The following is a 16570-nucleotide window of genomic DNA, read 5'->3' as shown; positions in this document are numbered from 1 at the left end:
GCTGCATGCGGAAGCGCATGGCTGGTGTTGATTTCTCACTTGTTCAGGTATTCATTTCATGTGTTTGGATGTGTGCGCGCTGTTGTTATTTTTTGTGTGCTTTTGCATTTGAGTCTTTTTACTTTGGTATTTGCTTTGCTTCTGCATTTTCTTTCGCATTTGCTTTTGTTTTGCCTTTGCTTTAGCTTTTCCTTTTCGCTTTGCTTTTCTCGGCGCCGTTTGCACACATTTTTTTATTTGCATCTCCGCACTCTCACTCTCTATTATGCGGCACTCACTCATTCGCGTGCGCTTAATCCTCAAGTGAGTGAGTTTTCTGCTTTCCGTGAAGCTTTTTGAGCGTGTTTTTTTAAATTGATCGTCGTATGCAATTAATGAGAATCGGCTTAATGGCATTTTTTAAGTCGCGCTATTAAAAGTGCGCATATTTTAATTGCTGCTTCGTTGAGGCGCATGTCGCGGAGCTTTTTTCTTGAATTCTTTTTTTATTGGCATACATTTGTGATAAGCAACATGCATGCCCTTTGTTGCTGACACAGATTTGTTTTCTACTTAACTTCTAACCTATCCCAATGGTAATTACAGCCATAAGTTGCATTTTATATAATTAATGGGTTTTAGAAAGATTTCGTGGCAGTAGCGCAGTTTATTAAGTGTAATGAGACTACATACATATGTATGGATTTAAGCATATTTAGATACTATAAAATCACCGATTAAATTGGCGAAATATCTTAATTTTCATATGAAAAATATATCATAATTTTGTTGGATTATAAACAAAAGGTGTGATCTTAACACAAATCAAACGATAACTAGCTCGAAATTTTGCTACCTGAAAGCCAGCTTAGACAAAAGTCACTCTGTTTGAATGTAGAGAAATACTTATATGCCTATAAGTTAAGTAAATCTGACGGAGTTGCATATTCGTGATGGTTACGGACGCTAACAGGCTTACAGATAGATCTTTGAATTCGGTCGTTCGATCTCTTCCCTAAAATCCTAAAGCATATAGTCCGCGGAAAGAACTAGAACTAGCGAACCTATCCATTGTCTGTTTGCATTCTGCCCTTGGACTTTTGGATCTCCAATGAGCACAGCAAGCGCTGGTTAACAGGCAGAACTTTTTTCGCTGTAAGATATCTCTTACCGAGCGTAAAACCTAAGAGGTCGTCCGAACTACTGGATTTTAGCAAAGTCAATCTCTGCACAATTATAGGTGTTCTGACTGGACACTGTCCAAATGGCTTACACACGGTGCGTCTAAATATTAGCGTGAACGTGACAAGAATAGTTCTCTCTCGACGAACACTAACCAAATGCTAACAAGTCACTCATCGTTACCGTCCTACTATATGAGGCATGGACGATGACAACATCTAATAAGTCGGCGTTACAAGTTTTCGAAAGAAAGCTTCTGCGGAAGATTTATGAGCTGTACGAGATATACGACATTGATATATATATTTTCAGTGAAATTAATATCGAATCGATCGATTGAGAATCCGGCATTGATCAACCTTTAAGTCTATTTTATGGGTAACACAAAACGAATTCTCTCTGTCCAAGTGAGATTCATTAAATTTGGTTCAACACCACAATCTAACATAACGTACTTATATATTTTGCTGTGAGTATACTATAGAAATTAATATTGAAACATAGCAAATCGAAGACAGCCAAGATTCTGTGTAAGAGTTTTCACTCCAAAAAAAAATTCAAAATTTCAGTACTCTCTGGTTAAAGAAAAAAAAAATATTAAAGACAAATAAAGGTCTCCGAATTGAACCTTATTTCGACTAATGTTGCATTATTTTTATTGTAATTGAAAAAAAAATAAATTAAATATTTACCATGTTCTCTTTATAAAGTGTTTGCGAAATTTCACTTTCATATATCTTTAAGTGTAAATAATAATGAATGAGTTCTGTGTCGATCATGAAATTATGTTGATTATAACATTCGGGTATTTAGTTATCACTCAGCTTACCTGCAAAGAGAGAGATCGAAATAATTTGATTAGTAATGATTACTTTATTAAATACTGGATTGTAATGAAAATTCAAATATAGTCACCTAAAATGCAAAGCAATGTATCAACAAAAAATCCAAATTGAGTTTTTTATTATTTTCGATTCTGTACAACTTATTACATATATGTAGCATAAAAATTTCAGTTTCCGCTGTCAGATATAACCATTATATAACCAAAAAAAATAACCAACAAATAACCAATATATAACCATTTTATAACCGAAACTCAATTTTTTTTGCAATATGAGTGATTTCTATTACATCGTTTTTCCTTCGCTTAGACTTATGAAAAGTGGTGTTGCGTTATTTTGCATTTTAGGTGACGATATTTCACATACGAATAAGTGGTGGTAAGCAAAAAAGTCGATATACTATATATATATTTTTTTAAATTTAATTTCAAAGTATACAGTTTTTAATAAAAAAAAGTCGCTTCCTTGGAAGGTAGATAGCTAAAAAATATTATGAATAGAACAAGACATAATTTTGGAATATTTTAAAGAGATCAAAACTGAAAAACATATACCCCTTATGCTTCAAGAAATTTGCCAGAAACAGGCAATAGATTTACTTCCAAACTATTTTTTTCTGTTTAAGGATTTCAGAGTAAAAAAAAAAGATGACAATGACAAGATTAAAAGGCAAAAGAAGACAATTAAATAGTTTTAGGGACAAAACTTTTCAAGAAGTCCAAATATAGTGTATCAATATTTTGAGAAAATGAGAAAAAATACTAAATACAGCTGCATCGAATCGATAATACCCTACACAGGTGCATTTATATTGTATTGAAAATGTATAAAAAGATCATAAAAATGAATTTGATCGGTCAGTTTGTATGCCGCTGCTTGCTATAATGGACCGATTTTAACAATTTCTTCAAAGATTATAGCGTTATCTTAGAAAATAATATGTATTGGATTTTGTGAAGATATCTTGTCCAATAAAAAATTTTTCCACACCTGGACTTGAATTTTATCGGACATTTTGTTTGGCAACTATATCCTATAATGATCCGTTATCGATTTTGCCATATGCGCAGCTTCTTGGGTAGAAAAGGACGTGTGCAAAATTCCAGATCGATTTGCCAAAAACTGAGGGACTTCTTCCTTATTGGCGTAGACACCGCTTACGCGGTTATAGCCGCAACTGAGGGACTAGTTCACGTATTTATTTATTTATTTATTAAAGGAAATACAATTATGAATAATTATACTATCTATAAAATATAACAGCACTAGCGACAGGGCCTTCGGCTGAGGGATTAAATTAATTTGTAGTTCACGTATATACAGATAGGCGTACTTAAAGTCGGGATTTGATTAAAAAATATGTACTTGTATTATGACTTAACATGAACGAAAAATACTGCTAGCAACAACAACAATGATACATAAAATGACAGCCTCTAAAAACATTCAAGCTCACACAATAAAGCGGGAAAAAACCAATCTCAAATAATAACATATATTAACCACAACTTTAACGCCGTTGCTAACTCGACTTGAAGATCACAAGCTATAGATCACAAATGAAATCGAAAGCATTACAGCAACAACAATGCCACAAACGAAAGTATAAGACTATGCAGACAGCCAAAAAACACGGTTACAAAAAACTGGCAACTGTAAGTAAACAAAAGAAACAAGACAATAAGACGAGTACAATATGAGTTAAGCAGCCAAAAAAGCTACACAAAAATTCAGCCGAAAGTTGTAACACCCAAAACAAAAAACCTAAAAACAACGAAGCTGCGCAGTGACCGCCGCAGACCTGCCCTGCTTCAAACCGCAGCGACGCAGCGCAGCGCTGACGCCGACCAGTTGTGAGCTTGCCAGCCCCTCAAGCCAGCAAAACCAACCGAAATTCGGAGACAGCAACAATGCTTGCGCTGTAGGCGCTGCCGCAAGTCGCCGCCAACCACGCAGACTCACCAGCGTTCACTTCCTTATGGCGGATAAAACTCAAATAATACGAAAATGCATATATTTATTTTTGGCACTTTTGCTTTGACACCTCATTCGCATGCGATGCTTTTACTTAAGCCTGCCATTTGGCTTCACCTTTCTTTTTGGTAGTGAAGCATTTTTGTTGCTTTCCGTTAAATTTTGAATTTCTCTCTTTACTAATTTTGGTTATGCAGTAATAAAAATGAATCAAAAGATGAGGCCACAAAAAAGCAATTTTTGAATATTTAAAAATTTTGACTTATTCGCTTTTTATATGTTTTTTATAGTTTAGCTCTCTTCTTGTGACCTTCCCCCGGCTTTGTTGTTGTTAGTACGAAATGAACGCTCGACTCGTTGGGTGCAAGTTGAGCTCAGAGTATAGTCAGCGCAGAGTGCAGTCAGTCATGTCCTCTCACCTGCATTGGGCAGGTCTTGGCCGGTCAAAAGTGCCAAAAAGAGCTAGTAGTCAAAACAAAGAGTGTATGCATGCAGATAAGCCAGAAATGAAATGAAAGTTTCATAAATTTCAGAGATAACAAAAAGCATAAGCGACACGCGCGGGAAATCCAACAAAAATGTTAACATACAAATATTTATAGGTATTTTCATACACACATACTCTTATAAATGGCTTTTATTATTTTTGTTAATTTTCTTTATAGCCAATATGGTAACAAAGGAACCAGTTAGTGCCTGCAGCCACGTTTAGCAGCTGAACTGCCATCTGAGCCATTCAAATGACCATAAGTGTCAAGCTGGGGCCAATTATTATATTATCAGCAACAACAAACAGCCAAAGGTATAACGAAAGTGATCAGTAATCGATCAAAATAAAGAAGACAAAAAGAAATGAAGTGAAATATGGAAATCAACTGTGTACTGGATTAATATTTTTTTGAGAGATTGAACCATTAGTAAAATTTTATGTTCTTCTTTTTACGAAGTTATCTTCCAAAATCGCAATATTTTCTTTTGAAGTTCGAATTTGAGCTCATTGAAAAAAGTTATTTCGATACCACCATCGGAACTACCCATATTGGATCACTATAGCGTGTGGCTGTCATACAAACAAAATAATCGGAATGAAGACATTGTATGGAAAGCTTTTTCATTTGATGAGATATCTTCACGAAATTCGGCACGGATTATTATCTGAGGCAATCTTGCAAGTTTTGAAAAAATTGTTCAGATCGGACCAGTATAGCATATAGCTGCCATACAAACTGAACCATCTAACTACAGTCCCCGTATGAAATACTTTCTTTATTGTCAAGATAGATTCACGAAATTTGGCATGACTATTGTTCAAGGCAAAGGTTTTGTAATCTATAAAAAATTAAACTGATCGAACTTATATATCAAATTTCATAGATGTCATACAAACTGACCGACTAAAATAAAGTTCTTGTAAGAAATCTTTTGTATATGTGAAGGTTACTAAAACTTTGGTGTAGAAAGTTCGGACTAATACAGGAAATCCAGAACATGTTGACAGAGTTTGAAGACGTAAAACTTAAATTCTAAAATGATAGGTTACGTTAGGTAAATAAGCTGATATCCCGTGGGGCCAAGAAAAAACCCATTTGGATATCTAAAGACGCCTTGTGCTGCTATTTTTGAAGTAGATGCATACCTCGCCAAAAGAAGCTGCACTTTGGAGAAGTATATTTGCTGCTTAAAATACACTAGAGTGGCTAAATTGGCTGAGACTCCTCCTCTAATCTTACTCTTGAGCTGGTATCCATCCATTAAAATAACTCACTGAGCTTCTTTTCCAGCAAATCCGGCTATAAGTGGATATACATAAGTGTCCTTTTCGAAGATATGTAAATGGATAAGATGCCGCTGGGAATAGGTGCTGTGATGCAAGTTATCAGAAATGCAATTTATGTTAGAGCGGATTTTGGAACATCTCTCTCTCTGCGATTCTTAATGTATCCAGCTTCCCGGAGTCTCATAGCAACCATCACAGCACTCAATCTGCCGGCTATATCCACCGGTGCTTTATGTAGAATGACATTATTTGCCAATTAGCTTTATATATTTACAGTGCAATTTCTAATATTGATTTTTTTCTAATTTTAGAACTGTGGTAACTTTATTCTGTGACTATACGTTAAATTTATGAACTATGCTTAACGACAAAGCTATGAATAACTTGGTAAATATAATGTCTCACACACTATAAATATATAGCTATGTATTCACAGCTAATTTTCAATCAATTATTTGTAATAGATTTAATCTTATTGATTAACCGTTGTTACCCTATTCTATAAATAATTAAAAGTATGCACACAGACCTATACATGCATGCATATAAAAGTTTAGTTGCAATTTTTCTAATAACCGCAAAATTGTCAACGGCACATCAGCGGCTAGAAAAGCTTGCATTGAAGCAGAATTTCAATTTGAAAAGTAACTAATCATATTGATGCATTTTAATACATCAACCGAGAGAAGCCTAAACAGCAGCAAATACCAAATTATGCCATGAAAAAATCACAAACAAAATCTCGTTAGAATATACCAACATATGCCGAACCAAAAGGCATCGATAGCCTACAGTGCGCCGTTCTATGGCACAGCCTTTCTTCTGCGAGAGCCCATATGCTGTTCATATCGCTTTTGAATTTTTTGCCGGCGTTGGTCATTTTGTTAGCTCAGGTGGCTGGCATTGCTGGTCAATGCATTCGCGCGCTTCTGCCAAAATGCATTTGCAGTGACAGAATCCTCAAAAAATAAAAAAATAAATACAAACAAGCACTTACAATAACAAAAACGGTGACATTTAAGGTAGTAGGCTCATGTTTAGCGAACAAGCATTACTCATATGAGGCTTTGGTGGGTACGAAAATAAAAAAATATATGTACATACATTAAGGGGTTCGTCATGGAGCCACCGGCTTATAATAATATTTAGTCTTTTGCATATTATAAGAGAAATAAAAATTTGCCAGAAATTTATGTATTTTTTGATATTGAAAAAATTAAATTGAGCCTAAAAAATAATTTAGATTTTTATATAATTTATTTACTTTTTTCTTCACCATCTAGACAATATACAATCAATATATGTATTGAAATCACATTTGTTTAGATTTTTTAGTATTTTTTTTTAAGTTCATTCGCTTCTTTCATTCTCGCATATTGAAAACCATACAGTCTCGAACTGCACATTTGCAAGTCAAATTGGGTATGAAGTAGTAATATACAAATGTACAGGTACATATGTATAACATTCATATGCCATTCTTAGCGTCTTAGCATTAGTGCTTTATAATTGACATTTTTATTTGCCGTGAAAATGCAAATGAATTGCGAGCGTTGTAAGGGCAATGTTTTACCTAAGCTCAAATATAGTAGACTCACTTCCTAACTAAAATTCCATTATCAATTTTTTATAAATTTTATATTGCCGATTTTCGATTTTTTTGTAAATTTTTTAGTTTACATTTTTTGATACATTTTTGGTTTTTCTATATTTTATTAATTTTATATATATATTTTTAAAAATTTATAAAAAGTATAAAATAGCAAAATTTATTAAAAAAATAGAAAATAAACATTTTTTTTCATGGAAAATATACAATTAAAAATAGTATAATCAAAAAAATTATAAAAAACATAAAAAAAAAACATTTTAAATAAACAATTTTTTTATTTTCTACATTTTATATAAATTTTTTATTTTATGTTTTTTTTTTATTAATTTTCAACTTTTAGTTTTTTATAAAGCTTTTATTTTCTATTTTTTATAAATTTAATTTTTTTTTTTTCATAAATTTTTGTTTTCTATCTTTTTTTAATTTTTTCTATTTCCGTATTTGTTTAATGTTTTTACTATATTTTCTATTTTTATAATAAATATTTATTTTTTTTTATTTATAAATTTTTATAATTTTTTTATTTTAAAATTTTTATTAAATATTATATTTACCATTTTTATAAATTTTATATATATTCTTAAAAATTTTCTATTTCTATATTTTTAAAAGTTTTTTATTTTCTGTTTTTATTTCAATTTTAACATTAACACATTTTTTTATAAATCTGGTATATTTTTAAAATTTTCTGTTTTTTTTTTGTAATTTCCAATTTAATATTTTTTGAAATAAATTTTCTAATTTTTTCTTCTCCTCGCAAATGTTACGCCATGCATCTGATGTGTATAGTCTACTGAAATTCACCTTTCATACACTTACGTTTTCGTTCATCAATTCATTATTGTCATTCATTGACTACCATTATACATTATTACTAAATACGGACCTTCCGACCGAACCATCTTTTTACGATTTTTGTTTTTGCCGTTTCCATAACTTTACGACATTTGCAAATGGGCAAATCCTGCCGTGACGGATAGTGCATTAAATGTGACGAATTTCCAGAAAAGTTCCGCTTCTTGCTCTATTCGACTAATCAGTGAACCATTTCATTTAACAGAAGCACCTAAGTATAGCACAAACACACATGCATTGCGGCTACTCGGAAGCAGCTAAAAATATTCTAAATAAATATTAATTAGTGGAAGAAACTGTAAATGCGATACGTGAAAATGTAAAGCGAGTCTCTTCACTGTCTACTCATTATTACTGTTAATTGATTCAGAATGATGGGCTGATAAGGAAGTAAAACGTTATAGTCACATAAGAATGACTTCCGTCGAAGAAGAAAGGTATGGAATAGAATATTACTAAAATCACTTTCAGCAGTTATATAATTTTTTACAAGTATTTCATATTTTTAAACTTTATGAATAAACAATTATGGACTGTGATATTTTCTCGTGCCGATAAAGAGCTCGCCGAAAAAAACTCTTCTTATATGCTTTTTCGTTACAGAAAATTACTCTCCATATCAACGAGAGTTGATATATATCTAGAGTAGATATATATTGAGTAGAGTATGTATATAGAATATGTATATATAAATACATACATAGAGATATACTTATCTAGAATGTCGAAAACTTTGACTTTTAGAGGATCACACAAAGCTAAGATATCTCTAATCTAGCCATAACTGTGTCTTCTCTTGTCCAGCGGTGTTTTTCTTATTTTTACAACCTTCACGGTTGTATCAACGATGAATGCAGATAGCAATGTACATTGTTCCTTATTGATAACAGTTTGATTATTTATTATTTCTTCTAAAATAATTATTCCTGTTTGATCCAAATTATTTTTAGATAATAAAGATGGAAGGGATCAGAAAATTAAAGCGGTCAGCTGATTAAAAGGATTGTGAAGGTTTTGAAAATTCAAAAAATTGTGTTTTTTATATTCTTTGATAAGTCTAGAAAATTTGTATTTGGAAAGCCGAAATTTTGTGAAAAATTAAAATTTTGACTAGTCTCTATTAGTATGGATTTTTTAAGTATAATCCTTTTTTTTTTAATTTTTGTATTTTCAAGCAGAGAAATACTTCTGATCGCCAGGCAGCTTTTGTTGGAGGTATTCCAAGAGATCGGCTGCGTTATCCATGGGATTCAAAATGTCCAAAAATTAATCCCCAATTATTAAAGTAAATTAAATTCTATAAAGTGCACATTTTTTACAGTTTATTAATTAAATAATATGGATCTTAAAAATTCACGAAAACGCGTAACCCCCTTAAAACGCATGTAGAAGATTAAGCAGATTAAAGAAGGGTTCTACGTTGTGAAATCAGAAAAATCGTTTTTTTTTTTTTAATTTTGTGCAGAGTCACATAGATGCATGTTTCAAGAATCCGTACTAAAATTTGGCAAAAATATTGAAAATTTTTGCTTCAAAGAGTGAGCAACAAAAAAGTGCAAAAATCGATTTATTTTTTCAAAAGTTCTTAATTTTTACATTTTCTTTGGTTTCTCCATCGTTCTTATATCACGAATGCGAAGAAGTGTACAGATTGAGAAAATATTATTCGTTACTTTAAAAATTTTATGTAAGGGCGCTATGATTTGTAGTATAAGGCCGTGTCGCCAATGCCCTACCACCATTGTCCGGTAGCCACCTTCCCTCCTCTTAACTTGGATCATCAAAAAAATTATTATAGCTTCAATGAAATTCTTTCGCCACTGAGCGTAGTATTCAAGCTTTCACCTTTTAAAAAAGCAGGTTTTCTAGCCAACAAGGTATAATTCGTCCTTAACTCGGAGGCCCAATCGCAATGCTAAAAATCTAACAGTCATCATAAAAGAACAAACCGCCGATTACTACAATATTTTTCAATATCAAAATAGAAAATTTACGATTAAATCACATAGACGTTAAGCTTAAATCAAATTATGATTACATACATTTATGCTAAAATTAGAGTAGTCTAGTAATACAATTATGCATTGAAAACACTTTGCAAAAATAATTGAATGCCAAGGTGTTGCGGTCATTATCACGGCACATGTATGAGCGGAAGAGCTATTATATATATATGTATATTACACATGTGCATACATATATGTATGTAAGTATATGGCTAAGTATACGCTATAAATTCTCAGCTTCAGCTCGCATAAGCTAACATAAGTGCGTCATAAAACCGCTCTGTATAACACTGCGAGCGAAAATTGGATATTTCAGATTCAACAATTAAATGCCGCAGCTAAAGAGCGCCAGCTAGTCAAGTGATATTTGTTTGTTCATGGGTAATTATAGTATATACTATATATATGTATATACATATATATATATATATATTATAGACAGATATACCTATGTATAAGTATATTTGTGTATAGGAGCGTACGTGCAAACGCAAATGCAATATCAAATACGGATCACGTGGGGAAAAAGGTGAGTAACGGCTGATTAATTAAAATGCAACGCTGACAGCCACAGCGGGCGGCGACTGCGACAGCGCAGTCAGCGTAAACTGCACGAGAATGCAGTTCTAGAGATTGCAATTGAGAGCGCAATACAAATCTAATGATCGCTAGAAGCTGTTAGACGCTCATCGCTCGCAGCGCAAGCGAGAGAGCGAGTGCATGTACATTCAGAGAGCAATTTAAGCATTAAAATTGATATTAGAAAAGCAATTCAAGCGGAGAAAAAATAATTTATAGTAAATATAATTTTGTTAAATGCTCCTTCGGTATTTACCTGCATTGCCGGGTGCCTGAAAGCGCGCCTTCAAACTGTTCAAATGACTTTGATGCTGCTCGTTGGCCATGACAACGGCCGCCACAGCGTTAGCAACATGTTGAACGGATGCTGCAGCAGCGTTTGCATTGCAGCTGCCCAAATTGTTGTTACCGCCACCGCCACCACCGCCGGAGACCTGTGACAGAGCTTGCGAATCGGAGGAGTTACCGCCGGCGCCAACACCGCCGTTGCTAGAGCCACCACTGCCACCACCGCTGCCGCCACCATTGCCAAATTGGCGATGGTAATGTTGCTGGTTTTCATTGTAGAGGCGCTGGTAGCAGGATAAGGTGGGTATTGTCCATGAGTTGTTGGTTTTGTAATGGAAATTGCCGGAGCCGAAGATCGAGTGTGGGTTGGTGTTGGCGGTGGCATTGGATGCGGCAGCGGCGGCGGCCAAATTTTGTGTGAGTGTTTGGCTAAGTGCGGACAATTGGTTGTGGGCGGCTGCCACTGCGGAATGCTGATGTTGTTGTTGTTGGTGGGAGTGTTGTTGTTGTTGCTGTTGCTGCTGTTGTTGTTGGTGCTGCTGCTGCTGCTGATGGTGCTGGTGATGCGATTGCTGTGTATGTTGCTGCTGCTGCTGTTGGTGTTGTTGTGTTTGTTGTTGCTGCTGCTGATGCTGATGATGGTTATGTTGTTGTTGCTGCTGCTGCGCTTGCTGCTGCTGCGGCTGGTGTGAGTTTTGCTGTTGCTGGTTATGATGCATATGTTGTTGTTGTTGCTGATGATGATGATGTTGCTGCTGCTGCTGTTGATGCTGTTGCGCCTGTTGCTGCTGTTGCTGCAGCTGCTGTTGTTGCTGTTGCGCCTGTTGTTGCTGCATATTGTTCCATTGTGCTGCTGCGCTGCCATTACCGTTACTATTCACCGATTTCGACGAATCAATGCTGCTAACGCTGCTGCGATTTCCCTCCATCGATGAGCTGGTCATGCTGCTGCCGCCTTCATTGGCGCTGCTATCACTGTTGTTGCTGCTACTCATAGCAGCAGCGGCATTCGAATTCAATTGCTGAAAATATTGATTCAGCGCGCTGTTTGCATGCTCCTGGAAGAAGCTGTTGCAAGTGCTCGTCTGCGACGTCATGTTGGCTGTGGCTGTTGTGCGCAACCGACGGCGACTGTGAGCTCTAAGTGTGCCTTAAGTTAGCAACCGAAAATGTTTAAGCCAACACACAAGTTTTGGTTGTTATAATTATTATTATTGTTGTTGTTTTTTCTGTAACACGCAGTATTTAAGTGTTGCAAACTATTAGAGCGCCAATAAGACGCGCGCGCACTAGTAGTTGTAAACCAGAGTTGAGGTTGCGTATACGCCTACGCGGCTCGCACATTTTTCACGGTGAATTTGTAGGGCGAAGGTACGCAAATTTACTTTATTATTCCTTTGTTTTTATTTGCTTTTTAGCGATTTATTTTCACTTTTGCTTTATGTTTTTTAAGTGCTTTTTAAATTGGTTGTATTATCACACTGCTCACATCTGGAATCATGTGCTATAATTTTGTTTCTTATATTAGAAAATTTTAGAAATTGACCAACAGTGTTGCCACATAATTAAATTACGCCACAAGCCACGAAATAAGTGTGAATAATGAAATAAGAAGCACTGAAACTTTCATGTGTGTTAGGGGTTTATGTGTATGCTTTGAATTTGTGTAGCCTACCCGCAGGCGCTTTTATTTGGAAATTTATGAAGCGGTGTGAAACGATGTTTTTGGTTTATGGTTGATGAATATTAGACCATTATGCAATATTTTGGAAACAAATTAATGTTAGTATAATTTATTATAATGACTCAATGATTAGGTTTGAACGTAACCGCAACTTTTGAAGAGAAATTAGAACTTCAATTTTAAAAATATAACAAAATAAGAAAAATATTTAGATCAACTTGTACCCTAGCAAATGAATCACATTAGGCTTTATGGCATTGTATAAATCATTTCATGACTCACAAAGAGTTTATATTATGGGTTTTTGATTTTTTTTTAGATAAACTTGAGCTTTTATATGTTACATGAAGCTTTTATTATTCTATATTTAAATTTAATTGTCTTAGTAAGACTCTCAGGCTTAATGAAACAGCGATTTTTCATATAAAATAAACTTATAGACTCATAAACGGATTTAATAATAAATTTTATACGAAGCTTTTTCATTTAATAACAAGGAAAGAGCTTTAAAAGCTTTGACTAATTTTACAGCGTTCATAATAAATTTCAGTTGAGCCCTTTAACACTTAATACCTGCCGTAATTTAATTTTATTAACGCTCTTACAAAGAAGTGAAAGCTCGCAAGGCTTTCAACGAGCTTAAAAGCTCAGAAAACATTTTTTTGTTTTATTTCAGTTGCAGTAAAAATTTATATAACAGTCCAAGATAAGAGTAACTTCTATAAATCATGAAATGATTTGCAGTTAACCACTTTTGCTTGTACTAAATAAATGTAGAAAGCTCTGAATTGCTTTGGTAAAGGTTATAGTGGCGTTAAAATTTTTGTGTGCTTAAATTGAACCAAAAACTGTTAAAACTTGTTAAAATGGAATTTTTTCAAGATTTTTAAAGATATTTTTTTAAGACTTTTAAACTTAGCAATTTTTCAAGCAACTGCAACAACAAACCCATAAAAAGTTCATTGTGAATTTCACAAGCCACCCACAGTGTTCTCATGAAAAAGCCTACAATCCGAAGTGATCGCGTGCCTTTCCATGTGAGGTGTTCTAATTGACTTTTCTCCACATTTATAATTATACTTTTAAGTCTATAAAGAATGATGATTCGTTTCACAAGGTACAAAAACAACGAAAACCACAACAAACAGTAAATCACGCTACAAATAAATAAAAAATGTATTGTTTGTAAAGCAATATAAAAATCTGCCTATGCGAGCGTGTATATCTGCTTCAAGCGATCGTCAAGCGAGTAGGCTGAGTAGTATATATAACGCAAAAACAAAAAAAAAAACCGATAAAAAGTGTCGTAGTTGCGGTCACGTTGCAGCTTCGCTCTTCACTGAACTACTAATTGCAAATCATCTTGTTTACTTTTTTTAAATGAAGTGACGCATATCTGAAATGGGCCTTTTGAAAAATGTATTTCGGATGAGTTGTTGTTGTATGATTTATGCACCCCGATATGATATAATGGCTTATATTAGTTTCAACATGTTTGTATATATGATTCTATATATGAATGTATGTATGTGTGTTTGCTTATTTGCATTTTCTTAACGCTGAACATAAAACAAAGCAAAGCAAAAACTTTTTCCAAATACGATCCATAACTTAAGAGGTGGATGATATGCAAATTAAATAATTGCACTCAATTCCCTATATGAAGTTGTGTCGTTCCAGCGATGAAAATTTAAGTTAAGTTACGAAGTTGATCTCTAGCTTTGCTATTTTGTGTGTGATCGTCGTTTGCTCAAAAATATCAAGTTTTCGATTTGCTTTTGTTATTATTATTATTTTTTGCCCGCTCGAGAGTTGAAAATAGTTTTTCTTTTTCACTAAATATTTAGTTTATTTTTATTTTTTCAATTGCTGCGCGAATATTATTATCAAAATTTAAAACACTAAATTTTTGTATTTTCGAAAACTAATTTCGAAATTTTAGGCTTAAATTTGATTTTTGTTTTACTTTTATTATATATTTTTTACACTTTTGAAAAAGCAGTGCTTATGATTTTTTAATATTTTGCATTTATTTATGAATATTACTTTCGCATATTATTTTCGAAAATTTTATTTTGCTCTTGTTTTGATTATTATCTGTTTCTCTCACTATTAAGTATTGAAAAAATATGTTTTCGTTGTATAAATATTGAATTTTTTTTTAGAAGTTTGGAAATTTTATTTTCGAAATTTAATATCGAAAATTTCGAAAAATTGCTTTTACATTTTCTAAGTATTTGCTTACACTTATTGTAATTTTTCGAACTAAAAATTTGAAAGTAAAGAAATTTCGAACATTGTTTTCGAAAAAATTTGTTTTTACTTTCTAAGTATCTTTTACACTTTTTGTAATTTTTCGAACTAAAATTTTAAATTAAAAAAACTTCGAACATTATTTTCAGTTTATCTTGTTTTTACTATGACTAAATTTTTTACACTTTAGCAATTGAGAGTTTTAGCTTTGTATTTCAATTACGAAACAGATGTGACTTTTCAAATAAAATTTATAATGTTTCAAAATATGTTTTTGTACAAATTTTAATGGAAAATAACTTCTTTAATATTTTACTTTTCTTTTTCTTTAATTTTTTTTGTTTATTCTTATTGAAACAGTATTTTAAATACTGTTCAAAATTTTATTTAAATACTGCACAAGATGTGTTGTACATATTAAGAATATTGCCATTTTTCACAGAGCGTTTTAGTTACATTTTCATTTTAAATTCCAAAACATGTTTTTCAGTTTTCGAAAAAATTAGTTTTATTTCAGTGAATTTTTATTAAACTTTCACACCATGAACAAAAATTTTCATAATATCAAATATTATTGTGTTTTGATAAACAAAATCATTTCAGTTTGAATATCTATTGTTTTTCTTTTTTCAAATTATTTTTCAAAATCGTTTATCAAAATTTTCGAATATTATTATCAAAAATTTTCAACAATTTTTTCGGTATTTTTTCAATATATTTTTAAAATTTTTTTCAATACTTTTTTCAATTAGTTTTAAATTTTTTTTTATTTTTCAATACTACGTATTTCCACATCCAAGCGGCTAAACAAAGCAATTCGTATTTTTTCCGTTTTTCAAGCGTTATCCACAGTTTTGTAAAATTCGCACGAAAATCACTCACACTATTTCCACAGATTATAATTTATTCCACACGAAATTCTGGGAATTACATTTCGAGCACACTACATAATTACATTTCCACTGAATCGCATTGGCGATATTCAGATGTATGCATTTCTTTCTTTTCTAAATGATATATTTGATATTTTACATAAAACGTTTCCACCGCTGACCGGTTGCTTAGTCAAGCCAGCACTTCTATGCAAGTTTCGAGATTTCTAAACAGTGCACAAATGCACACACACACACTCGTTTGTTTCGAGAACGTTTATGTTCGAGCGTCTCAACACATTCGGCCGATCATAATTGGCGACGGCACTTGAATATTTGTCAAGCAAAAGTTTCTTGTGTTTTCCGCGATTTAATTTTCCGCTAAACGGCCAAACTACCGTATGTCAATTCGTCAAAGTGAACGCGAAACGACCAAATGCCGGCCTCAGCACTAGCACTGGCTCGTCGTAGTCACCCAGGCGGGCTAGCAGCCTGGCAAGGCAGCAAGCAGCGACCGTCAACGGCAAGCAGCCAACGCAGCCGCCGAGCTGGTACGCGGGCAGCAGGGTAGAACAGAGCGCTGGAGCACTGTAGCACTGGAGCGCCAAAGCAGCGCAGTGCAACTGCAAGCCACCCAAAGCGCAGCGCGGCAGCAGCACATCAG

At 33.3% G+C, this 16570-nt stretch overlaps 1 protein-coding gene across 13 annotated transcripts in view; it reads right to left on the bottom strand.

Annotated features, from left to right (window-relative positions):
* LOC126761354 (hepatic leukemia factor) overlaps window positions 1-16361 on the bottom strand; it is a 66633-nt gene extending 50272 nt beyond the window's left edge. For 4 of the 13 annotated variants that reach the window (XM_050477448.1, XM_050477449.1, XM_050477450.1 and 1 more), the window contains exon 1: window positions 11066-14650. In XM_050477448.1, the coding sequence (XP_050333405.1) occupies window positions 11066-12194 (1129 nt within the window). In that variant the 5' untranslated portion in view covers window positions 12195-14650. Of the gene's footprint in view, window positions 1-11065; window positions 14651-15916 lie in introns of those variants that run through there. The other 9 variants (XM_050477444.1, XM_050477446.1, XM_050477442.1 and 6 more) reach the window with 9 other exon arrangements.
* Between the last annotated feature and the right edge of the window lie 209 nt (window positions 16362-16570).

This window comes from Bactrocera neohumeralis, chromosome 6 (genome assembly GCF_024586455.1).
Source record: "Bactrocera neohumeralis isolate Rockhampton chromosome 6, APGP_CSIRO_Bneo_wtdbg2-racon-allhic-juicebox.fasta_v2, whole genome shotgun sequence".
NCBI classification, from domain to species: domain Eukaryota; kingdom Metazoa; phylum Arthropoda; class Insecta; order Diptera; family Tephritidae; genus Bactrocera; species Bactrocera neohumeralis.
Note: the sequence above shows the minus strand (reverse complement) of the source record. Positions and strands in the feature narration are given on the sequence as shown.